At 51.4% G+C, this 24,203-nt stretch overlaps 7 protein-coding genes across 7 annotated transcripts; 3 read left to right on the top strand and 4 right to left on the bottom strand.

Moving 5' to 3' along the window:
* Positions 1 to 139: 139 nt before the first annotated feature.
* MAA_05507 (uncharacterized protein) lies at positions 140 to 2,492 on the bottom strand (the record flags this gene model as incomplete). Its single annotated transcript, XM_007823505.1, has 2 exons — positions 140 to 1,635; positions 1,700 to 2,492. The coding sequence occupies 2 exons, from the start codon at positions 2,490 to 2,492 to the stop codon at positions 140 to 142; spliced, it is 2,289 nt and encodes a 762-aa protein (XP_007821696.1).
* Positions 2,493 to 3,343: 851 nt separating this feature from the next.
* Positions 3,344 to 5,982, bottom strand: MAA_05508 (sulfate permease 2; the record flags this gene model as incomplete). Its single annotated transcript, XM_007823506.1, has 5 exons — positions 3,344 to 3,904; positions 3,982 to 4,841; positions 4,911 to 5,451; positions 5,522 to 5,667; positions 5,730 to 5,982. The coding sequence occupies 5 exons, from the start codon at positions 5,980 to 5,982 to the stop codon at positions 3,344 to 3,346; spliced, it is 2,361 nt and encodes a 786-aa protein (XP_007821697.1).
* Positions 5,983 to 10,239: 4,257 nt separating this feature from the next.
* On the top strand, positions 10,240 to 11,295 carry MAA_05509 (glutathione-dependent formaldehyde-activating gfa; the record flags this gene model as incomplete). The annotated part of the gene is made up of 4 exons (XM_007823507.2): positions 10,240 to 10,455; positions 10,513 to 10,625; positions 10,703 to 10,886; positions 10,951 to 11,295. The coding sequence occupies 4 exons, from the start codon at positions 10,240 to 10,242 to the stop codon at positions 11,293 to 11,295; spliced, it is 858 nt and encodes a 285-aa protein (XP_007821698.2).
* A 329-nt stretch (positions 11,296 to 11,624) lies between these two features.
* On the bottom strand, positions 11,625 to 12,959 carry MAA_05510 (glucan 1,3-beta-glucosidase; the record flags this gene model as incomplete). Its single annotated transcript, XM_007823508.1, has 1 exon — positions 11,625 to 12,959. The coding sequence occupies one exon, from the start codon at positions 12,957 to 12,959 to the stop codon at positions 11,625 to 11,627; it is 1,335 nt and encodes a 444-aa protein (XP_007821699.1).
* A 3,042-nt stretch (positions 12,960 to 16,001) lies between these two features.
* Positions 16,002 to 16,612, top strand: MAA_10829 (uncharacterized protein; the record flags this gene model as incomplete). Its single annotated transcript, XM_011412748.1, has 3 exons — positions 16,002 to 16,049; positions 16,100 to 16,258; positions 16,283 to 16,612. 3 exons carry the CDS (start codon positions 16,002 to 16,004, stop codon positions 16,610 to 16,612), a joined length of 537 nt encoding a protein of 178 aa, XP_011411050.1.
* A 1,091-nt stretch (positions 16,613 to 17,703) lies between these two features.
* On the top strand, positions 17,704 to 19,526 carry MAA_05511 (phenylacetyl-CoA ligase; the record flags this gene model as incomplete). Its single annotated transcript, XM_007823509.1, has 2 exons — positions 17,704 to 19,124; positions 19,181 to 19,526. The coding sequence occupies 2 exons, from the start codon at positions 17,704 to 17,706 to the stop codon at positions 19,524 to 19,526; spliced, it is 1,767 nt and encodes a 588-aa protein (XP_007821700.1).
* A 1,371-nt stretch (positions 19,527 to 20,897) lies between these two features.
* MAA_05512 (Cytochrome P450 CYP561F1) lies at positions 20,898 to 22,613 on the bottom strand (the record flags this gene model as incomplete). Its single annotated transcript, XM_007823510.1, has 3 exons — positions 20,898 to 21,248; positions 21,324 to 22,457; positions 22,509 to 22,613. The coding sequence occupies 3 exons, from the start codon at positions 22,611 to 22,613 to the stop codon at positions 20,898 to 20,900; spliced, it is 1,590 nt and encodes a 529-aa protein (XP_007821701.1).
* Between the last annotated feature and the right edge of the window lie 1,590 nt (positions 22,614 to 24,203).

The following is a 24,203-nucleotide window of genomic DNA, read 5'->3' as shown; positions in this document are numbered from 1 at the left end:
CCTAATTGAGTGATTACCATCACTTTGGAGTTGGATATGCGAAAGATTCCCACGTGTTCCATTACCCTTCGCTATGCATTTGAAATAGCACCCTCCTCTAAAGAGGAAACAAAATAAGAAGAAGAGTAAAAATAGACTACTACCGGAGTGATCCTACTTCATGGCCCGCCAGTCCCAAAACTTGTCCGGTTCTACTCGTCGGAACCTCAATCTCCTTGTCCTTTCCCTTGTCGCCATTCTTCTCCTCCGAGCCAACGTCGCCTTCCTGCTGACGCACACTCTCCTTATCCCTTTCGGATTCCTCCGGAGTGGCCTCCTTTTCCCTCTTCCGCTCCACCTTCTTAATGGCGTCGCCGGTGAGCGCCTGCCTCTCCAGCAGCTCCACGACGTCCTTCTTGCGCGTCTTCCTATCCCCAAACATAATCACCAGCCCCGCCGTCAAATTACACGTGATGCTCACGCACAGAATCACCGTGGTGATGGCAAACGGACGGTGGTGATAGTCTATCCCCCACGTGGTTGCGCCCAGGGAGATTTGCAGACACGAATGGCAGTCCAGCAGGACGATGATGGCTATGAGGTGGCCCAGTGGGAAGGCGTGGTGGGTAAACGTCTCGTGGGGTTTGTAGAAACTGTGCGACTTGGAGAGCTTCTTTTGGTGGTGTTCGAGGGATTTGCGTTGCTTGGGGGTTAGGTAGTCGTATTCGAGGGAGCAGGTCTCGGATTTGGCGTCCTCGAGGTCGACTCCCGGGTTGTTGTCGCTTTCGAGGGTGGTAGGGGGTATGCCGTCGGTGGTGGCGGGTTGGTGTAGGGTCGGGGAGCCGTTGGGCAGTTCCGGCTTTCGTTGTTCTTCTTGGGGAGGCGGGGGAGGAGTAGGGGTGCCTCGTCTTTCTTCTGAGGCGTCCGTGTTTTGCGTCTCGGGCGAGGAATCAGTTCTCGCGAGCTCCTTGGCGGCTCGCTTCTTTGCTTTGGCAATCTTGCGGGCGTACCGCGCGATGAAAATCATGTGGTAAGTATCGACGGCTCGGAACGGCGCTAGACCGTCGCCCATGATGGCGAACAGTGCAACTAGGACGCTGTCGATGATGTGGATGGCGTAGACCTGCTGTTCACCGACGTAGATCCATCCGATGAGGAACAGGACCCAGGCCAGACCAAACAGCGTAATCAGCGTCGCGTACAGCGTAACGAAGAAACCCAATGGCCGCCGGACGTATTGTCCAAATCCCTTCATCTGTCGCTTGAACCGGGACCGTCGTGAATGCATCATGTGGCGAACGCGGTCATCCAGCTCCCACTTCTCGGCTGCTGACCAGCCTTCCAGCTTTCTGCCGTGAGGCAGCGCCGCATAGTGAGAGTCTGATAGTCGCGAGGTAATGGTATCTGTCCGTCGGATGTAAGGTGCTTGATCCGCTTCTCCCTCCTCTGGTCGCGGTGCTTCCTCCTCATCTTCTCGGATTGTTGGCACTTGTTCTAGTTGCTGGATAGGCTCCCTCGCTGACACCGGTCGTGGCAAGAGCGTATCTGACTGGGAGAGGACATATGTTGGTCGTCGATTCACCCAGCTTCCTAGATCGGGGACAAAGAGCGAATTTTGCACATTGGTCAGTGTCGAAAGCGTCTGAACCTCAGGGTCTGCCTTTGTCGTTAGCTTCCAACACCAGTTGCGAATTTTGAGGCAAAAGTAAACCGAACGTACCAATAATATCCAACCAGTCCACAAGCTCGTCGTTGTATTCATCCGTATCCATCGGATCTACCCCCTGGGTCGGCGCAGTTACAGACGTGCGCCTAAAACTCGGTTTCCACAACCTCCCTACAATGCTCCTCCTCGGCTTCTTGCCCTCGGCTTCGTCAACACCGGCCTCCCCATCGCTATGGCTTCGCTCAAGCGCTGGTGCAGGCGGCAGGGACACACTCGGATTCAGCGGCGACGTCCCTTCTAGTCCCAGCTCCGCCATGGTCGGCCGTGCTCCTTCTTCGGTCAATCTAGGCAGTGCAATCTGCGGCTGCATGCGCCGTGAGTTTCTGGCACCCCTGGCTGCGGCATCTCCCACAGGCGGTGGTGCCGGGCTGGGCTGCGAGGCACTCCGCGGTCTATTTCTCCGAAGAGCCTCGTTCCCGCCATCATGTTCCTGCTGCTGCTGAGGTGCGGTCGCGGCATCCTGTGTACTGGACGTGGACTGCGGTACACCAAGGGAGCTTCGTCGTATCCTGATGCTCGGGCGTCGCGGGCGCTCTGTGGCATTGGATTCGGGCGCACCCGCACTGCTAGCCCAACCGTGAGATGCTGTGGAAATTCGTGATCTTCGCGAGGCTGCCGCGCTGAGCGGTTCAAAATACTCGTCGGCCGGGGCATCCGACTCGGCTGGCGTCGCCGGCCCAGCAAGGCTGGCAGCCGAGAGGGTCGAGGCTCGGTTTCGGTCTGACGGGGCCCGGAGAGAACGCTGGGACCGCGAATGCGACGGGCCAGCATTCGAATTCGAATCCATGAGGATTGGAATCTGTCGCTGCCGTCGAAACAGCAGCGGGGCGGACAAGATGGGTGGTGCAAAGGAAGAAGGATTCAGGGACAGACGGGTGGACAGCAGATATTAAGGGCCGGATGTTTTTACAAATCCGCCAGGGACAGACTAATTGTTGTCGGCATGGAGTACATAAGTCAACTAGTACTACGTAACTAGAGTCATGGTCGCGCTTGCCGTATGCCGTGTGGATCCCATGTTCCAAATTGCCCCAGAATGTCGAGAAATGCCACTCTGCAATCAATCAATCAATCATCACCTCAGCTGCGTCACAGCGCCACAGCCAAAGCCCAAACGGGTTCGCCGGGTTGCTGCTCTCGTTTTGGCAGATCTGGCTCCACATGCTAACAATTTGTTGCCAGTCATTTATGAGTTCTGTTAGAGTCAATTCAGCCAAGCCGGGCCCTTCGGCTTGCCCTTGAGCCCCGGCGCCCCGTGAGCCGTGACAAACTCAGCCGCGCTCTTTGTAATGCATGACTACCTAGGTACTTGCTGAACATGGTATCACAACATCTGAATCTGCATGGGTGGCCAAAATTCACTCGGGTGCACAATTGCGTCATAACCTCGCACAAACTAGACTGACCCCGGCTCAAGAGTTGTTTTATTGGTCTTGGAGTATCCAGCATTCTTGCGCTGGTAGTAAGTATTTAGTGCAATTATTAACGCTCAGCAAACAAACCAACTTGTACACGCTAGCTAGATCAATGCTCCTCTGCGGTTCAATGGATAAAAATAAATGCAGCCCCAGATGTTGGTAGAGACGGAAAACAAGAGAGAAAAACCACCACTTTCGTCTCACGGCTGAACTTGTACGCTCATCTTTTCCGCTCCGAGTTGGCAATCGCCGACTCAACCGCCTCTTGCAAGTCAAAATGGAAATATGGTCGGTTCAGTCCTTGGATGGCTACCAATTTTGCGCTACCAGGGTTTTGAGGCACGTCCTTGTCTGAAAGCCGTGAGATGTCGGATTCCGCCTGTTCAATGTCATACTCGCGGACGGATTTCTTGTCGCCAATCACGGCCGCCTCGGCCGCCTTGGCTGCGCTGTCGGATCCGCCCAGATCGGCAATGCTGAAGATGGTCTTCCAGTGTGCGATGCCTAAGCCGTGAGCTGGCCTGGGAGACCGGAATCCGAAGCCTGCCGCCGCCAGCGCTCGCTTGGTCCATCGGTTCTCGATGTTGGCAAAGTGCCAGTCGACCGCCTCGGGGGCGGCGTAACGGTCCAGCTGGTTTCGCACGTCGATCAAAGCTTGCGCGGCGGTGACGTCAATGTTGTTGACGGAAGAAAAGTCGAGGATGATTGCTTTCAGAGTTGGCCGGGTGTCCACCTTGTCAACATCCTGGTTGCGTGGTGTATTGTCGTTCCAGGCGCGGTCCTGTTGTATTTGTATCCTGTTAGCAACAATGGTTCCATTGTCAAGGCAGAGATGGCGTTCAAGATTGGTATACTAACCCCTATTTTGCCCAGGAGCGTAGGGTCTGTTCTTCGGGTTTCCGCAAAGATGACTTCTGTGAGGTGGTTCAGATACCGGGTCGCGTTGGGATAGTTGAAGCCTTCCGCAAAACGGTAAATGTAGACACCGGGATGAGGGCTTTGAACCACCACCCTGGGGTTGGACCCGTCTGCATGGTCAATGGGCAGGAAACCCTTTCTCAGTGACTCGTCTGACTCCTCAGCAAAGGCAGAATCTCCCGCGTGCTTCAACTCCTGGTCGGCTTTCGCGGTGCGAATGCGAGCCACGCCGAGTACTCTGCCTCGGCTCAAGAACAGGCGCCAAATCAGCACGGCGGCAGAGACGGCAATGGTAGTGTAAATGCCATTTTCAATGGTGGTGAAGACCGTCACCAGAACACCGGCCAGGAAGATGGGCACCTCCAGCGGGGAAACTCGCCAAAAGTGGAAGATGACTTTGGGAGGTGTAATGACGTCGCCGACGGCGTGGATAATAACAGCAGCAAGGGCCGCGTTGGGGATGTAGTAGAAGACTGCAGGGAGCGCATACAGGGCCAGCAAAACCACGATGGCAGTAATTACACCGGCAAACGGGGTTCGAACACCAGCCTTGGACTTGATGGCAGTTCTTGAGAAAGACCCAGTGGCAGGGTAACCCCCAAGGAATGGGCCAAGCAGATTAGTAACTCCAATGGCAACGAGCTCCTGCGATGGGTCAATAACATAGTTGTTGATTCGACCAAAGGACTTTGAAATGGAGATATGTTCAATGAGCATGACGATGACAGCAGCAGGGATCTCAGAGGCAAATGCCTGGATGATTGGCGCGTTGATCTCTGGAACAGCAGCATGCTGGAAGCCTAGCCATCACATCATCATGTTAGCTGTGTACAGTCTTCTTCCCCAAGACCTTAGAAAGTTGTTCATACCTCGAGGTACATCCTTGATTAGGCTGAAACTCGGCTTCTTCTTGTGGCTGACGTTGACACCGGCACTGATGGCCGTGTACAGCAGAATGACGAAAACCGTACGAAGAGTCGAGAGGAAAAAGTACATCTTGGCACGATGGGGCTGCTTCTTGGACATGAAGGAACAAACTCCTCGAATCAGATACAACATCAACAAAGCCGTCAAACCGAGCGCAGCGTCCAGCTTGGTAGTCGGCAGGCCCTTCAAAGTGTTGATAATGACCAAGTATGGGGCATCTCTCGTATTGATTCCGCTGATGCCCATCAGCTTGGGCACCTGTCCAGAGATGATGTTGACGGCAGATCCCGTCATGAAAGCGCAAATGGCCGGGAGCGAGATGAACTCGACAAGCCAGCCGAGGCGAGCGAGTCCGAGAAAGAGGATGATGGCGCCAGTGATGATGGCAAGGGCAGATGCCACAACGTGACCGGGAACATTGGGGAGTTCATCTTTGGCTTTGAGGACAATGTTTCCTGTAACCTGAGACATGACGGCAACAGGCTGCAGCACACCAGTGTCAGCGTTTATGATATTCCCGGTAGTAGTTTTCCGGCGCAGTATCTCAACTCACACCGATGGTAATGTCTTTTGAAGTAGCAAAAAACCAATAGATCAAAACTCCCATGAAGGACGTGTACAGTCCATATTCGACATCAAGCTGAGCCAACTGGGCATATGCCATTCCCTGGGGGACGACGACAGCGCCGACGGTAATGCCTGGATTACTGTTAACCAAACAAACTGGATGGCCGCAACATGCTCCAGGACAGGCAACTCACCTGCAACGAGGTCGCCAATCAGCCAAGTCAGGTTGTATTTGCCGATCCAGCGGACAAAGGGAAACAGGTTAACGAAATAATTGATGACATTTTGGAGCGAGGGCGTGATTTCAGCAAGGAATTCGCCGACGGTGGGTTCTTCCTCAATAAAGAGGTCCGCATTCGATATTGAAGGGACATCGTCGTCTCGACCATCGGAATCGTAGCCTACGGCCTTGGCCAAACGGCCCTTGATAGATGGTGTGGACGTCATGACGGCGCAGGTCAAGGTCAACGCCCCCCGTGGAAGGCTGGCGAGAAAGATTCGCCAAGAGAACTCGGAGATGTGTCCCGTATGTGAAGATAGAATGCAGCCAAGAATTATCCCTTTGCTTGGCTGCGGAACGCTGATGTGACAGCCACGAGAATGAAAGGAGACGACGGTGTTCTTGGTACGCCGTGACCAAGGTGTGGAAGGACTTAGATCTTATGTGAGCCTGGGCTAGCCAGAGGCCCAGAGCCTCTCCCAGCTTTTCTCAGCTTTTCTCAGCTTTCCGCAGCAACACAAGCCCTTGGTAATTTTCCGTCCATTCGCTCATCCACCCTTACCCTTATCCATGGCCGAGAGAAACGGGAACAGCATCGGGACCGGCCCCCAGAGCTGGCTGCCGCCCAATAATACCCTGTGCGGCATGCAGCGCAACTTGGTTGGTACTCCAGGATATTTGCAGACGAGTCGCGTAACGCAAAGGCTAATCGATGGCTTTCTTTTAGCCACAGATGGCGTGCTAGAGTAGGGGACCCAACTTTGGTCTCCAGGAATGGAGAAGCTGGAATCGCGTGCTGGCAGGGAGCAGACAGATGAGCCAATATGCGCCCGCCATGGCCATGATTTGGCCCGCCAAACCCGCATATTGCCCACACCGGAACGCCTCATCAAGATCGACAGACCAGGTCAAGCCACAGCCGTGTAGCAGCAAACTCTCGAGTATCGACCGTACCGACCGCGTACATACATTATGCATACATACATAGATGCGATGGAGGCACGTGGGACCGATGCAGCCGCCGTCGCAGCCACCGTCTCGTCAACGTTGCCTCTGCTCGGCAGAGCTGTTGTGTGCGTCGCTTCGCATCGCCTGCCTTCAAGCCTTGTCAATGATCCAAACTGACGGGTAGGAATGCATCGGATCATGGCCCGTCGGTCGCTGCAGGGCTTGTACGACCAGCGATGGGCCGGGTGCCAAGTGGCTCGTAGCTACTAGTATTCCTGGCCGTCGCTGTGCATCCAACAACCCAAGTCATCATCGTGGCCCATGTGGACTTTTGACTTGTGCACATCAATAATCAGAGTCCCCTGAGCATTTATCACCATGCATAAAACGATGCTCACATGTTAAACCTCCAGCCACGAGCAACTAGACTGGACCGTGGGAGAAAGGCGTCTTTCCCGTGACGCCGTTGCACATGTTCACAAAACCTATTTTCCGATCGTCTTTCTCAGCCTCGCGAAATTTGTCGTAACTTTCAATAGCGCGCACTTGATTTCACATCTTGACAACAATCTCAACCCCCTTGTGTGGGTCTTTGCCGTCTTCAACTGTCAACATCTTTGGGTTGTGATGACGCCATTTCCTAGCTCACAAAATCGTTCGACGTGAATGGTCTGGTCGACGAGGGGGGGCATGTCGCAATTCCGTATCCCCTACGCTCTGTAGCATTTATGGAAACGCTAAAGAATGCAATCACGCCCGCTTCTCGACCCTTTTCATGCACGTCTGGGACGTCCCCGGTTCGTTTCCTTATGCTCAGCATGCTGCGTCGTGTAGAGAGAAGCAAAACCTGCTCGACGAGGGCCAGCCGCCTTGTCTGAAGCCGAGAACAGTCTCTGCTTGGTTGCCGTGCCTTTTGAATCTAGTCTCTGGCTTTATTTAGAGCTGAATGTGATGACCCTCATCTGTAGATGCTTCAGACGCAATAATTTTTCAGAATCACGCCAACCCCTGTCGTTTGTTGGTCGAGTCGTTGTCTCATATAGTACGATCACATCATTGCAACGGCCACCCTCCATGGGGGAAAATGCCCCTCAGCTCGGTGAGATGTGAATGTGAGATATTTCTAATTTCCCTCCTGCCCAATGCTTCGGTTTCGTTCTGGCTGTTGGGGGCTGGTGATTATGTCGTGTGCTTTTACAACTGCCGACTGACGACGATCCGCTCCGAACCATACGACGGATTCTCGCTCCAAAAGAGTATACCGATACTCCGTCGGACCCACGAGAAACTTGCATCATGCAATAGACCTGCAGTGTTTGTTTTCGTGCTTATTTCTTACCGCCGCCTGGGCCGCGTCAAGCCCAAAGCCCGATGACATGTCGACGGATTCTCGACCATGCCGCCGGGACGACCGAGAAACTCCACACATGACCACTACCAACGAGCTGAAGGGCTGAAAATCAGTACCTGCGATGTACATTGGCTGCGGGATAAACAAGGTGGCTGATCCTAATGAGTAGGACTCGTCCTTATCAAATGAAGGCCGGCGGGCGTCGTGGCGGGCGTCGAGGCCAGCTGGTTGTTCCTCGAGAGAAGCCGCATTTGACGAGTGTGATTGTGCACATGTATATGGATCAAATCGTCTAATCATCCAAGAAGGACACGTAATGCACTCCGCAAGCACAGAGCTCTCGTTGACATGGAGCACTCTGACGCCTTGCTCTTTCCCAGGAAGTGATGGCGTGATAGCCGGTCAAACTGGGCTTTTACTACCCTAAACATCTCACAAACATTACGGGAAGAACAGAACAAAACGAGCCATGTACTTCTGCAATTATTCTTGTGTGGAAAATAATAACCAAATACTTGGCTGCTGTTGGAGCCGTTGATCTTTTGTAGTAGCAACAACGTATATATCCAAGGACGACATAACCATGTCCGTCAGTTCAAGTAACGTGGCGTTTCCTGAATCAGTCCTTGGCACCTATGTTGTATTTTACCTTGGAGAAGAGTTCATGGTTCATTCGTATGAGCGCCCTGAAGACACGACTTACGCCAGTCTTTCTAACCTCTCCGCCGAAATGAGGTAGACATGCGGACTGGCGGAGGCTTCACTGTAGGACTGGACTATATGCCCCTAATCGCTTCTATGGAGGCCAAGAATTTACCTTTACAAGGCTAAAAAAACTTCTTGGTTAGGGGAATCTTTTGAGTGATCCAAACCCTTTCCCATTGTTTCCTTGAGGGCTAAAGCATAGGGGCCAAAAACATTGGTTTGTCCACGAAATAATGCAGCACCAAGTAACAGATTAACCCCAAGATCTAGATCTTCAGGGTCGAGAGTACAAGAGCGGATCGAGCCACGAAGTCCGTTAAAACGAAATATATAGCCGAGTCGTTTATATGTCCTTCCCGGAGTCCAACTTGCCCCGAGGAAGAAGATGAAGAAACTAGTTTGCTTGGCCAGATTGCTGTTATGGTGTTCTAGATTCATCAAGTTTTCTGAAGCCATTTCGATTTGACCTTTCGTGTAGTCGAATGCTCCAATGGAGGACAATCACTATCCAAACACAAACGGAGCTAAATAGTCGCGGGCGAACCATATTGGCATCAAGAGTGAAAGAGATCATGTATATCCAAACCCCAAATATATGAGAACGCAGCATCTCTCCAAGGGAATGGAGCCCTAGAGATGCGCGTCTAAATGAGGAACATTTGCACAAGCTGATAAAGCGGTGGTTTTGCCCCGGGAAATGTTGAGATGATAGTCGCTGTGTCGAATGAATCGATAAGTACTTAAGTAGTATAGGGTAGGGATTCGGGTGTCGATGACTACTCATGATGATGATTTGAGTAGTAAGACTTTAGTAGCCAGAGGCCACCAACACCAACGTGGATTACAGTCCATGGCAGAATGTATTTGCCTAGAAGCAAGCACACACAGATATGCTGCAGCATATATAGTGCGCGGTAACCGAACCTGATATCTCATCTGGCTGAATAGTCTTTGCCTCCCACTGTAGTTGCCCCAGGAAACCAACCGTGCAACTTCTCTACGCTGCCATATATTTTGGCGTTGGGTCATTGGCACATGAGAGTAGAAAAAAAAAATTGGACTCGAGTTTTTGGAAGCCGAAGATAAAGTAGACGCCCAATGTTGCAGAGCCAGGCGCGACAGGCGGATATCCGCGGTTCATTACCAGTGTGTACTTGGCGGCAAATACACATCTTTCCGAGAAGAGATTTTGTGTAATTCACAGTCCTCTTTTCGTACAGATGTGAGAATACATGCCATGACCCAAAAGGGCAGTTCCCTCGCTGTGGCTGCTTAGCCTGCGTCTCCCAGCACAAGTCGTAAGCTGAACCACACCACCGAATCCAAGTCGCAATACACCAATCTGCCGAGGCAAATGTGTCAAACAGTATATCCGAAGCTAGACAAATATAACTTACCAACCCCGCTTTTGCTGCAGCTTCTCTTTCTGAATTCCCGCTGCCTCTCAGACAAACCTGAATCGAACGGGGCGCCCAGCGCCATGGCCTCTGAATCGACAAAATATAGAGGTTACTGTCATTGTGGGGGATTTCGCTTCGAACTAACCGTCCCTGAAATCAAGTCGGCCACCGCATGCGATTGTCGTCTTTGCAAGAAGAAGGGATATATCTGGACTGTGCCGCCCAAAGGGAGTTACAAGGTAGTGCGAGACGATGGCCACTTGCAGACGTACGAGTCCGCTTCCTTGAGGCACCAGGTAACCACCACGCAACATTCAGCGTTTTCAGCACAATTAGTTGACCAAGCACGACAGTTCTGCGGCAGGTGCTCTACTGGTATTTCGGGCGAACATGTCGCTGGGCCGACAAAGGGTCAGATGGCAATAAACCTACTTGCTGTCCGTGAAGTCAACCCATTTCAACTAGAGTATGCTTTGCCCCCGATCTGCATGATCACCGAAACTATAGTGACGGGCGAAAACCTAAACCTATACCTCTGGATAGGCAAGACACGACCGTCACACACGTAGATGAGCCCGAGCACGCTCTCGAACCACGGCAGGATTCCCCCCCGGAGCGCAAAACACACCATCTCTTCTCCTGCCACTGCGGCCGAGTCCAAGCCCAACTACTCACCCCGGTATCCGAACAACAAGTAAAGCAGGATAACTGCAGTTCCTGCATCAGGGTACGGGGCCTCAGTCTCCCTTGTCCTTGGTGAGAAGCGGCAGCGCACTGACGGCTTAGAACAGAAAGCCTACATCGGCGTATACCCTAATAAAGACCAAGTTCGCATCCACGGGAAAGAATACACCAAAGCATACATGTACGGTAAAAAGTACGGGGCAGACCATTTCTGCGCGACTTGCGGCGTGTTTGTGTTTGCGACCGTCATTGGACCACCACTGAGTGTATTCGACAACGTGCCGCCCGAGAGAAAGGAATTCGTCATGTCGGTGTATCGCAAGAACATCAACCTGTTGCCATTGAATATGCGCTGTGTGGAGGGACTGGACATTGCCTCTCTCAATATCGACAAGACCGACTACGGTGCAGAGGACTACGAGCTGCCCGATGAAGGTGATGTAACTGGCTGATATTTTGTTTACGCATCTTGGACCCAAGGACAAGTTGTTTTCCCAGAAGTTGGCAGCACAGCACTAGATACGTGCATGTTGAGGGACAAACGGCATTGGCATTAATCGAGCTTTGTAGTACAATTTGTATTCCCTGGTAAAAAAGCCCTGTACAGTCGGGAGACGAGCTAAGGATTACGTCGCAAAGAAAAAGAAAATTGTAAGAGTCAACACCTGGATTATATTCCGAGCCTTTGTAATCGTAAAGAGTCCATCCGTTTATCCCTGTTAATTTATGACTATAGAAAAAGAAACGCTGATGTGGTTGTAAATGCCTGGGGATGCAGCATTTAAAGCAGGGTCAAGGAACCAGCAAGGGCAGCCAAGACGAAGTAGGCCGCGCCAGAGAACTTCTCAACGGTAGATGAGGCGCCCTTGACGACTGTGGAGGAGGCAGTAGCACCAGAGGTGGTGCTGGAGCCAGAGCCACCGCCGGTGTTGGAGCCGCCATTGTTGGAGCCGCCGTTGTTGCCGGAGCCGCCGTTGTTACCAGAACCGTTGGAGCCGTCAGAGCCGTCAGAGCCAGGGTTGCCGGAGCCTCCAGTAGAGGTAGGCTTGGAGGCGCCAGTGGCAGTAGCAGTACCGTTGACAGCACCGGTAGCAGTGCCGGTAGCAGTTCCGGTAGCAGTGCCAGTAGCGCTAGAGACAACGCTTGAAGACTTGGGCTTAGTCTTGAAGGTCTTGGGGCAAGTCAGGTCGAAGAGAGGGGTGGTCAGGTCCTTGGCGATGGCGAACTTGACCTTGTTGTCGGGGTTGGAGTCACGCAGGGTATACCAGAAGGTAGGAACCTTGTTGAAGAGACTGCGGCAACCAACTTCATCCCAGTAATATTTGGCGTTTTCGGCAGATGCCTTGGCCTCATCCCAATCAGGACCGGTGGTTGGCCAGCCAGTCTCTGTGACCCAAATTGGCTTTCCATTGATGGCATTGACAGTAGCACCATACGCCTTCTCAAATAGGTAAGGGGCATTTTCGATAGAATTTCCCTTGCCGTCTTCATAAAAGGGGTACTCATCGACGCCGACCCAGTCCACAGCTTTGATGACGGACTCGACGGACTTGTTGGTCCAGGCATCCCAAGTGTCCACGTGTCCCACCGGAACCGTGCTCAAAGGACTTTTTTCGAAGGCCTTTTTGTAGTCTCCAATAAACTTGAGAATGGCATCAGGGGAGTTGCCCACGCCGGCCTTGTTCTTCGAACCGGTCTGTGAATCTCTGTAAAGATCTTCGCTTCCTATGGATATTCCTACCACGAGGTCTGTGAACTTCTTGCCGTGCGCCGTGACGGCTTTTTGCAGGGCGCTAATCTCCTTATCAATGTTGTCAGTGCCCGAGGCCCAGATACCCAAGAGCAATTGGGTCTTGGTCTCCATGGCGGCCTCGAAAGCCTGGATGGGGTCGTCCTGTGAGTAGGCCTGGATGTTGGTGTAGAGGCGGACAGTGTTGAAGGTCCCAGGGGCACCCTTGAGACCCTGGGCGCCCTCCATCTCGGCCTTGAAGTCTTTCTTGAATTTGGCAGATCGGTCCGCAAAGGTTGCTCCAGAGTTGAAACCAAGAATGTTGTTGGCTGCAGCCGAGACGCCCATGGTCATGGCGCTGGCGAGGAGAGTAGTCGACAGATGCATTCTGGGCAGCTGAATTTCTTTTAATTTTGGAAAATAAATTTCTCAAGGCCCACGACTATACAGGGGAAACGAAGTAGTCTTATTTTGCGAGGAAAGTCGGTTTTGAAGGAGTGGTTTCGATAGTTCGTTCTGTGAATGAGCGTGTTGCGGAGTCTAAAGTGTTATTAACGAATTACGACGCGAAGAGCCACGAAAGCAACAAAACAAAAGAATGGCTTTGAAAAAAAGAGAGTCACAGCGGCAAAGAAAGAAACTGCTCTGGTACTCTTGGAGAGAAGGATGGATGAGGAGAAAAGGAATAGAAGACGGTGCAACGCGTGAGGCGATCAGCAACGCTTTTACCCCTGGGTGCCTTGTTTTTCTTGATGAGTAAATGCACAGCCCCGGCCCACTAATTACCGAGTTCGTGAGAAGTCTAGTTAGATGTTAGCCGCTGCGTCCAGGCCTCCAGCGGTTCGTCCCTTTGCTCAGGTAGCACAACGCCAGCTGGCCGTACGAGACCACTTTTTCCCCTGACGCCATCCATGTGCAGAGACTCCAGTCGTGGTTGGCGGTGGCTGCCCTTGTTGGAGCGGGTCAGCTTGGCCAGCCGTCAAAGCCCTCGAACCGGGCGTTTTTGGCTCATGACTGGCCAGGTCCGGCGTGGCGGCGCGATGCCCTTGTTTTTCCCTCCTGTACTCCAATCTCACCGCATTTGCTGCGCATTTCAAGGTGGCTATGGGCTGTCCGCGAGCGATACGAGATTGCAGGTAATTGCTCTGTTTTTTTTTTGTGCCATTTCGGCGATATGACTGCCAACTTCCTAGGCGACTCCATCCTCGTCTTCTGGCTCGCCATACCAGTCTCGATGGAGCCGCACATGAACCTCCAGGGAGAGCCATCGGAGCTTTCCATTGCCACCGTCATGGAGGGTAATGCATCATTGTTGTTTGATTGGTCCTTTACATCGACACGACAACAAAGGCTGATTCAGCGCCTCCACGAATAATGCTCCTGCCTCAGTCCCTGAGAATTCTCACCTTGGAGGATCTACAAACCCCCAGCACCTTGGTCGGTCGAGGCCAATTCCCGCCGATACTGGGGACCGCAGCACAAAGATGGAGCCCATTCCAGCCGTGTCTCCACTTACAGCGGGCACTCCCCGGTCCAAGGTTCTAAAAATTCTTTGTTCCTGGCGTTCGGGCGGTTCTAGCCTTTGTCAGGGCACCAATACCTTGTTTTTCCAGCTCAGTGAGAGCCACTATGTCTCAATTGGTCAGACCAGTATGACCAATGCGACGAACGGGAACTTCCCTGTGTCCATCCGTTTGTTTCAACTTTCAAGCAAGCATTGAATAACCCCAGTCTGTCTGTCAGAACGTCAAGTAAATTGACGCGACCTTTTGACGAGTAATGACTTGAGCGCACAGTACGGAGCACTCCATTGTGTAACGTATCATTTGACCCTTTTTCCGAGTTGAAGAATGAGAGCTGCTTCCTGCTCCTTGCTGAGTACTAGTACCGGGCATCATCCGCCGACTGTCAGTGTCCAGATTAGCATGGCGGTAGCCCAATCGCCAAAGCGCTTCAGCGATCCTCGCAACGGCACCCGCATTCCTGACTCAAATACATGTTCGGTATCAAGAACGACGACAACGGAATCTACCCAACCCTCACAGGGAATCTTTCCACCTTCACTCTAAAGCAGGCGCAGCTAGACCGAGTCAACAAGCTCAATCAGAGTGCACTCTGCCTTGAGCTCCCAACTCTCTAACAGTTCCACCTTGGCTGATACTTCCTTTTGAAACCCAATTCATTCGTCAATGCTAGCAGCAGCAAGTTGCTCGAAACCAGCCACCCATACTACACGAGTGCCCGTTCCAATAAGTGACAGCCAACTTATATCGTGGCCATAACAGCTAGTGACGTGCCTCATCACATGACTTGTCACATGTCTCAGCTTACATCTGCCCGCACCGACTCGTGTGGAATTCGCAAGTGCGCCTTTCAAGTTTCGCCCTCGAGAGACAAATGACAATACAAGCATAGTACAAGTATCGCGCAAGCATAACCTTGAATTATAGAAGGGTCAAGTCTGGTATGTGGGGAGACTGTGTCGGCATGTCAGCAACATGTACGGCGCAACTTGCAGCTATTATTCTTGGTTAATGTGAGACAAAGGGTAGAGTGGACAGAGAAGAAACTAGCCCTTTCTATTAGAATTCTAGATTGGTACTAATGCCTCATCATGCAGTCTAGTTGCTGCGTCTGTTGAGTGTGGTTTGTCAACACGACTTGAGAGAGCCTCGTTTACATGAGTACATCTCTATTCGGGGCCGTAATTTAGCCCAGGGCCCTGATAGATTGAAAGAGACTCGATTTGCTGAAAAGGGCCATTTCCGCCAGGCATATAATGTCTTTTGCACTAGTTACTACAGCAAAACACGCATAAATAGTGCCGCCTCACTCGGTATAAGTCGTATATATTACCGTGTCAATTATATAGCCGGGCTTGGCAGCTATAATAATGTGAGCGTATAAAAAGTGGGCAGTCGACACTTTTTTGCAGCTCCAAATACATCTACTCCATTGATTTAGATGATACTAAGACTTTGCATCAAGGACAAGTTGTGGAATACAAGAAACAATGGCAGCTCCACACCACAATTCGGCGACTAAGGAAATTCGTGATGCACATAATCATGTAAACAAGAATGTGTCTCAAAGAGGCCCTGTACCTGGATATGCCGCCAGAACGAGGCACAAGGCGAGAAGGATTCATGGAAAAATTGATGTCCAAGACGAGTATAAAAGTATACCATGCCCTTGACCTAATCTGTGTGAATAGTCCAGCAGTTCATCGCTCACAACTACCATTACCATAAGCGAAGTACCACTTTATACTTTTTTTTTTCCTTTTCCCCACATCAATTTTCACAGAAAGACATTCAGCATGAAGCACGCCGTTACTCATCAACCTCTTTCTAGCCGGATCAGCCTTGGCCATACCAGCCGCTGTTCCGGATGAAGAGCTAGGGTGCCCAACAGATGAGCCGTCTAAAGATGGCAACTCCCTTTTTAGCCAAAAAGCACTCGACATTCAGAAACAATGTCAGAAGGACCTATTTGGCGACGACAGCATTATTAAAGACATAGACCAGGCCGGCAAAGGTGCTATTTGCGTAGAGTTTGGTCGAGAGGGTATCAAGTGTCGCGCTGACATCGGCTGTCTGGACCAGGTGGGCAAGGTGGCCGACAAGTGCTTGAAATCTACCCAAAAGTCTGCCAAGCAGCCTGCAGGCAAGGTTGCAGACTCGACGGTATTTCTGGACTGTTTATGAAAGGGCATCAGCGGCGAACAAGCCCCTACCAACGGGCATCTTGGCCAGCCAGCCTTTGCCGAGGCAGTCAAATTGTTCAATTCCCGTCAGCAGGGCCCTGGTAACGGCTGTGACGCCGAGTTGCTTAAATCGGCAAACCATTACATGGACGTCCAGAATAATGGCGAAGATCCCGAGTGTCGCGATCATGTGCGAAAGTCCGCGCAGAAGTGCACCAAGTTCGTTCAAAACAAGAAGACCATCGACGGATCGGCTAAGACGGCTTTCCGTGATTGTGTCAACAATTGTTACGACACTAGCATGAGGGACAAGGAGTGCAGTACGAAAAACTAGACGGACAATTAAACTGCAGGCTGCGGCGGCCTAGCCTTCCAGCCATGGGCAGCTGCGGGCAGAACATTGAAGTTAGGGTTGGGTTCTTTCTATCAAATGCCCTTTTAGTATATACATGGACAGAGATGGAGGAGCTCTCAGTCACCTTTTCTTCTCCTTCTAGATTATAGTAGTTGACTGGTCAGCTGTGAATACACTCGTTTGGCTTGAACCTGTTGAGGGTCATCACGTCGTGAGAGCGTTGGCCTCGCCGTCTGCCCATGCCTTGACGGAGGCTTTTGTTCATACATGTACTCGTGGCCGCTTTCCTGGTAGCTGGCTGTTACCGGGGACGGTGGCAAACCTTTCTGTGTTACTGCTCATTTTGTCAAGGATATCTTGCGCTTCATCTTGGCTCTGATCTTGTGTTGAATACTTGTAGTATGCTATATATATTTTAAATATTTTCCTGGCCTTTCTAGCCCGCCTTAATAACTGGCCCGTCTTACTATCCAGCACCACCTTTAAGTGGTAACATTGAACATTGAGGGGTAACAAGCTGTTGCAGGATATAAAGGGTCCGGAACTTACTAACACACTTGACAATTCCATGTGGCGTGGCCACGCCCATTGTTTTGTGCGACACAAGCCACATGCACCTAAAACATATGGGGCCGGCAGCCCAATTGGGCCTCCCCGTACTCGACTATTGGCACGCGTATGCACTAGCAGTAGCCGAGGTGGAGACAAGGTCAGGGCAAGTCGGTGTGCCAGACCTCGGGTCAACTATCACCACATGCAGTGACCACCTCGTCACGCAGTTACCGAGAGGCTGGTACAATTATTTTACCACGCCAAGGCCGCGGCTGCACTGCATGGATGGTACTTGTCATTTTTCCAATCGAGCTGCTCTTCTTGCGTCAAACATTGCTCGTGGAGCCTGTTCAACCGGCAGAAGGCTTTGACGTGGGTTCTCACCTGGACACTCACGAGTCACATCGCCCCTGGCTGCCAACGCGGTCGACTCCGGCCGGATATCTGCAACTCCTCATCAGCCTCGATCCAGCTCTCCACCTCCGTGTTCTGCCCGTTCCACATCACAGACACCCAAAATGCCCTTCTACCCCCCATCATGGGTTCCTCAGCTTCCAGAGATCCCCGACTCCATCTCCTTGGAGACGTTCATGTTCGACGAGAGATATGGTCGCTGTCCGGTGCAACATTCTCGCGCCCCATTCACGGATGGCCTAACCGGCAGGTCCTATAGTGTTCTGGAGTTGCAGCAGCGCGTTGACCATCTCTCACGCGCCCTATCCAAGGAACTTGGTTTTGAAGCTCACCAAGGCACAGAGTGGGACAAGGTGGTCGCGTGCTTTAGTCTCAACTCTATAGACTATTTAACCTTGGCCTGGGCTGTCCATCGACTCGGCGGTATCTTGTCCTGCGTGAACGCCTCGTACAATGCCAGCGAACTGGAGTATCAGCTGAGGGATTCTGGGGCCAAGGCTGTTTTCACCTGCCTGCCCCTACTAAAGACAACAATGGCCGCGGTGGCGAGAATTGGAATCCCCGAGGAACGAATTTTCCTCCACCAACTCGCTCCATCCGTCACGCCCGGTCTCTCCAACCCCGGCCTCAAAACAACAGACGACTTGATCAGGGCTGGTGCCAGCTTGCCCTCGTGTAAGCCTGCCGATGCATATTGGCAGAAAGGGGATGGCGCAAAGAGGATTGCCTTCCTTTGCTACAGTAGCGGGACCTCTGGCCTTCCAAAGGGCGTCATGATTGCACACAGGAACGTTATTGCTAATGCCATTCAGTTCGTGGCTCATGGACGGCCCAACCGAGATTCTCTTGAGAAGGAGCTCGGGGTGAGTTGCTACACGGAAAACTGCTTGGGGCTTCTGCCAATGTCGCACATCTATGGCCTGATCGTCATCTGTCACGTTGGTCCGTATCGCGGAGACGGAGTTGTCGTTCTACCCCGGTATGACTTCAAGCTTTTGCTTCACACTATTCAGGACTTCAGGATCGAAATGTTGTACCTTGTCCCACCTATGATTCTTCATGTAACAAAGCAACCAGACGTCGTCAAACAATTTGACCTGTCGTCGGTCCGTGCAGTGTTCACGGGAGCTGCGCCCCTAAAGGAGGATACGGCAAAGGACTTTCTAAAGGTCCTACCCAAAGTGGTGCTGCTCCAAGGGTATGGACTCACAGAGACCTCGACCGTTGTCTGCGCAACTATGCCTCAGGACATCTTCTTAGGAGGATCTGGCTCACTCCTCCCTGGATTCGTCGCCCGAATCTTTACTCCAGAGGGCCAAGAGGTAAAAGAGTACGACAAGCCTGGTGAGCTTTGGGTGCATTCTCCATCTGTCGTTGTCGGATATCTCAACAACAAGAAAGCGACTGACGAGACTTTTGTAACTGCTGACGATGGATTGCGATACATGAGAACGGGAGACGAAGTGCTCGTTACAAAGAGTGAGAAGGGCAATGAGCACATCTTCGTTACGGACAGAATCAAGGAGTAAGTGAAAGATGAAACGCCTCAAGTTGTAGCGACTGTTCTAACTTCTCTTCCAGGTTAATCAAAGTCAAAGGACATCAAGTGGCCCCCGCTGAGCTAGAAGGCCATCTCCTGACGCACCCGGCCGTGAATGACTGTGTGGTTATTGGAGTTGCTGCCGACCGAGAAGGCGAGGTTCCAAAGGCCTTCGTGGTAAAAACTCCAGGCGTCAAAGGGGCCGATGGAGACATCATTGAGAGCATCATGAAGCATGTCGCCGACCATAAGAGTGATTACAAGCGACTGAGAGGTGGTGTAGAATTCATTGACGTGGTTCCGAAAAATCCAAGCGGCAAGATCTTGCGACGTTTGATCAGAGATAAAGAAAAGGCCAAGACAAAGCGCGAGCAGGCCAAGTTTTAACTTGCAAGAGTGTCTGGATAGCATCTGTTAGCAACTAGCGGCATGTCATGAATTTGTTACTTGGGACTGCAATCTCCTCTGCAAGGACCCCCGCCTCTCTCTCTATTGGTTACACTTGTCTGTGTCTGAAGGGCCATTTATCTCTTGATCTACCAAGACGAAGCAGTGAGGCGTCAGTAGAAACCAATGTTTTCTTTCGTGCGTCATGGCCCCCCTCGCGGTTTCCAATGACACTGTCGACCATCTGGGGGCAACAATCGACATTCTAGCCGAATTCTTTCGTCGAGCAACGAGTCTTTAGGCTATTCATAGAAACACGGAGAACCAAGTCTTGAACACAGTGCCATGAAAGCTGCAACTCGGGCTGGTTCCCATCTCTCATGAAGCAATCCACTGCTCGGGAAAAGTGTTCCATACAGCACTCGCTGGACTAGACCATGTCAGAACTTCGAAGAAACAATACATGGACTACAGTTGCCCTTTCGGCTTCACCGGCATCACAACCGATCCCCGAAATCGGCTAATTTTTGTAATTCGAAACTCCACCCCTCATCAACTTCTTTCAAAAACAGACGCCATAGATTATCTCTGGCAGTATGTTGGCAAGCGCCTCGACGACGATTGCCACAACAATGGCCATTGCAACGGCTGTCAAATGTGTGCGAGCGATATCGGGTACAACCACTAGTCGTCATATCCGCCACTTGGAATTTCAGCCGCAGGAGATTATATTAAAACTTCTGTAGCGTATAGGCCCTACATAATATCACCCACTACGATCCTTTTCCTCTGTTCAGCTTCGGCGCTGCCCAATCCCACAGCGAGTGGTTCGTTAGATTTAGCCTACTTGCTCCTGTCGGGTTATGTCTGGAACCTTGCTATATTCCAAGTTGTAATTTTGTAGAAACAATCGTTTGCCATAAGAATAATGCACGCATCAACACAATTACACGCTTCCGCTTGCACCAATCACCAACAAGGTATTGAACAACAGGACGGCGATTCTTTGCAGCCTGGGTACCGAGGAAAGCAGCCCATCAAACACCTGGAGAAGCATCAACGTGTGCGTGAATTTATATAGTGAAGTGCCTGATTTAATGACCGACGCTGTATATCTGATCTTCGGCCTCTTGCGACACTCGCCTTGTTTCTGCACACTTGTCATCGGCAGGACACTGGCAGTATTATGCATGCCTGTGGATTAGCAATATATTTATGGGTGCATGCATTCCTCCTCAAGTAACACAATACCCATGCAAATAGTGAGTGAGTGAGTACCCTTACAAGCCTCGTAATGCCAATCTCTTCCATGTCAAGTCATAAACCATAGCACTCAGAGGTTTAATTCCACGTATGCTGTTCTCGCTCCACCTAATTAGCCGTCTGTCGCGTCTGGAATCGAACCATCAGCGGGCTCTTGTCCCAAATAATGAAGCTTCGCTGTTTGGTGTGCCAATCATCCTGTCCTTCAAGTACGTTGAAATCGAAGCGGTACAACATGCGACTGATGATGACGCGCAGCTCATTAATCGCAAGATTCTTGCCGATGCAATCCCTTGAACCGTAGCTAAATGGCTTGAATATCGCGTGGTTATCGTTCTTGAAACCTTCATCGTAAAGTGGGTGAGAAGGGGACAGCCACCGCTCCGGGATGAAGGACTCCGGGTCCTTGAAGTGTTTGGGGTTGCGGAACGTTGCCCACTGGTAGACGGAAACCAGTGTCTACAGCATTGTCAGTACAGATGGCATACAGCAGGCCGTGGAAAGAAAGCAGGCGAGTGCACAGGATAGACTTACATTGGCAGGTATATATACCCCCTCGATAAAATCACCGGGGGAGACACGAGCGGGTGTTTCTGCGGCAGGCGGGTATATCCGGAGAATCTCGTTAACACAGGCTTGCAGATACTCGAGGTGTGAAGCGTTCTGCATTGTGATTTCCTCTTCCGCGCCGAAGGCTGTTCGAATTTCCTCGGTCAATTGCGCGTATGCCCGGGGATTCTTGTCCATGTAAAAACAGAATGCAGAGAGCGCTGACGCCGTGGTCTCACTGCCGGCAATAACAAGAGTAGGACACGTCTCGAGGATTTCTTCCTCCGACATGCCAACCTGCCCATCCCTGGTCTTGCGAAGCATGTACGACATGAAGTCCTTGCGGCCGCCGGGAGGATCTTGTCCCAGCGCCATTCTTCGACGCGCCTTGTTCTTGGCGTGGTCTCTCGAAGGATGCTGCTTTGTGCCGAATCTGCTGCTGAACATGGACAGCGCAAATCTCAGGAGGGGAAAGTTGACAAAGAATCTCCTAACCGCGAGGAAACGGATGCTATCAAAGATGAGCTTAACCCAAGGGTGCACGGCGTTGTTCTGCAAACTTGAGAAGGACTCGGAGAAAGCCAGGTCACCGATAATGTCGAATGTTGTACAGTTCATCCACTTTACCGCATCTACGACCTCTGCTTCATCAGCACGTGTTTGGAGGCGCTCAAGGAGCAGCGTCACATATGCCTGGATAATATCTTCTTGCTGGGTGAGGGAGGCGTCGCTGAATGCGTGGTTCAACTGCCGACGCTGACGTCGGTGAATGTCTCTAGTAGCACCGATAATGCTGTACGCCTTGGCCTTGTGGACGGCGGGCATCTTTTCATATTCGGATTGATCGGCTTTCCGGCGTCCAAACACTTGAGGCCACCCAATCTCGCCATCGACAATAATGTGATTCGGGCCAACTCGGACAATTGGGCCGTATTTTCGGTGTAACTCTGTGGTTTTGAAGATCCATCGTCCTTTGATGTAAGCCTGATATAGGTAGGGGAGGTAAAAGACAGAATAAAGGACGGGGCCTGGGAACTTGGAGAGCGGGTGGAACCAGAGGCGGTAGATGGCTTGGGCGATGTGGAAGGCAACAAACTGGCAAAGGGTTGTCCATGTAAGCTATGAGCTCCAAAAAATTTAGAAAGATAAGGACGAAAGACGTGGACGTACCGTAGATGCAAACAAGGTCACGAGAGGAACAAAGTGTGCTTTGTCCAATTCCATGGGAATGGCAGCCAAGCTGCCTCTCATGGTAAAAACATCGCTCGAGGACATGTTGAAAGAGTAGAAAGTCAACCGATGTTTTTTAAAAGGGAGTTCAGCAGAGCGATGGAAGGATGGTTGCCTTTTATGGCCACCACGTGGCCGAACATCGAGTAGAGTCCTAGACTATCGAGTCCATGGAGGTATTAATTCCCTGCCGCACTTTCTAATATAACAAAGCCCAGTCCGTAAGATGAGCCCAATTCCCCGTGGAGCCTGTCGGGTTTCAATGTTGTCTGCGCCCTCTGCGTCATATGCACCCCCCAGTACATGAAGGATTACGTCCTCACGGGTCGCATACCTATCAAAGTTTGACGTCAAAGGCCAGCGTAAGAATCGCACTCCGGATCTTGTGCGGGGTTCGGTGAGCGACATGAGACTTTAGACACCAAATGTCGTATTCGACAGTTTTCTCGGGGTACTTGAGTGGCCGATATGAGGGATGCTGACGCATAGTAGGGTAGTATCCGGTGCTTAGGTTGTAGCCGATGCGCCGATTCAAGTTCTACTATGGTTGCAGGAAGGTAAGCATGTATCTAGAAAAAGGAATTCCAGTGAGTTTAGCTGTAGCTCATCTATAGCACTAGGGCTTGTAGTATAATACAAGAACTTCAATAGACAAGTGACATACGGAGTCCAGCCGGCGAGACACTAAACGCCTTTTCTTCGAACTTCACTGGTGCCGTAAAGAAGGAGATGATGTCGCATTGTACAGGCTACACTCTATAGCGCATTCCGCCGGATAAATGAAGCCAGGGATCGGAGGCGCTTGTGACCGCGAAATCCCCGGGGGCGGCTTGTTCAACCTTTATGTCTATCGCCTCTGCAACTTACGGCGGAGTACGTACATTCCTTGACAACCTTTGGATGGTTTGGCCGCTATTGGCTGCCCGTCAAGCCAATGGAGCACTGTCACACAAATCAGAGGCTAGGTACAACTGCTGATGCATGATTTGGGCTAGGTGTGATTTGTGATGCGTCGTCCGGCTGTCTGTCTTTCGCACATGGCTTGCAGAGTCCGCGGAATTCGGCCCAGATTTCTGTCGGCTCCGACGACAGGGCCAACTACCCACCGATAGGTGGAGTAGGCAGTCAAGTCCGGTCTTGAATTTCGGAGAGGGTTGACGTTTGCGTCTTGGACGCCTTCCGTGTCAACAAATGTTAGTCCATGTGAGGACAAGGAAGCGAGCATGGTTCTGATGCAGAGTACGGTGACTAACCTTGGGGGCGCATCTGTCATTATATCATCACATAGTAGGTTGCTATTTAAGAGAAATCATTGAACTGGCCTGTTTATGTCCTCGTGATCAAGTCGTTTCTTTTTGGTGTAGACTGTAGGCTGCAAAGCTGCCGAGCAACACCTGAAAGGGTTGCTACATACTTGATTGCAAGTGAACGAGCGGTGTTGGTTGATCCGACCTTTAATTTATTCCACTCATTTTGATGAATTTTTTCCCGTATTTTGAGCTATTGCGATGCTTCATCATGCCACTTTGGAACATGTTGTTTAGTGTTGTGATGCCACACTGGTGTTCTTAGTAGTTCTGATTCAAAGAGAATATCCCAACCAAGGGTCGGTCTACAGAGCATTTAAGAGATGGC

The sequence above is a fragment of the Metarhizium robertsii genome, assembly GCF_000187425.2.
Source record: "Metarhizium robertsii ARSEF 23 chromosome Unknown MAA_Scf_2, whole genome shotgun sequence".
NCBI lineage: Eukaryota > Fungi > Ascomycota > Sordariomycetes > Hypocreales > Clavicipitaceae > Metarhizium > Metarhizium robertsii.
Note: the sequence above shows the minus strand (reverse complement) of the source record. Positions and strands in the feature narration are given on the sequence as shown.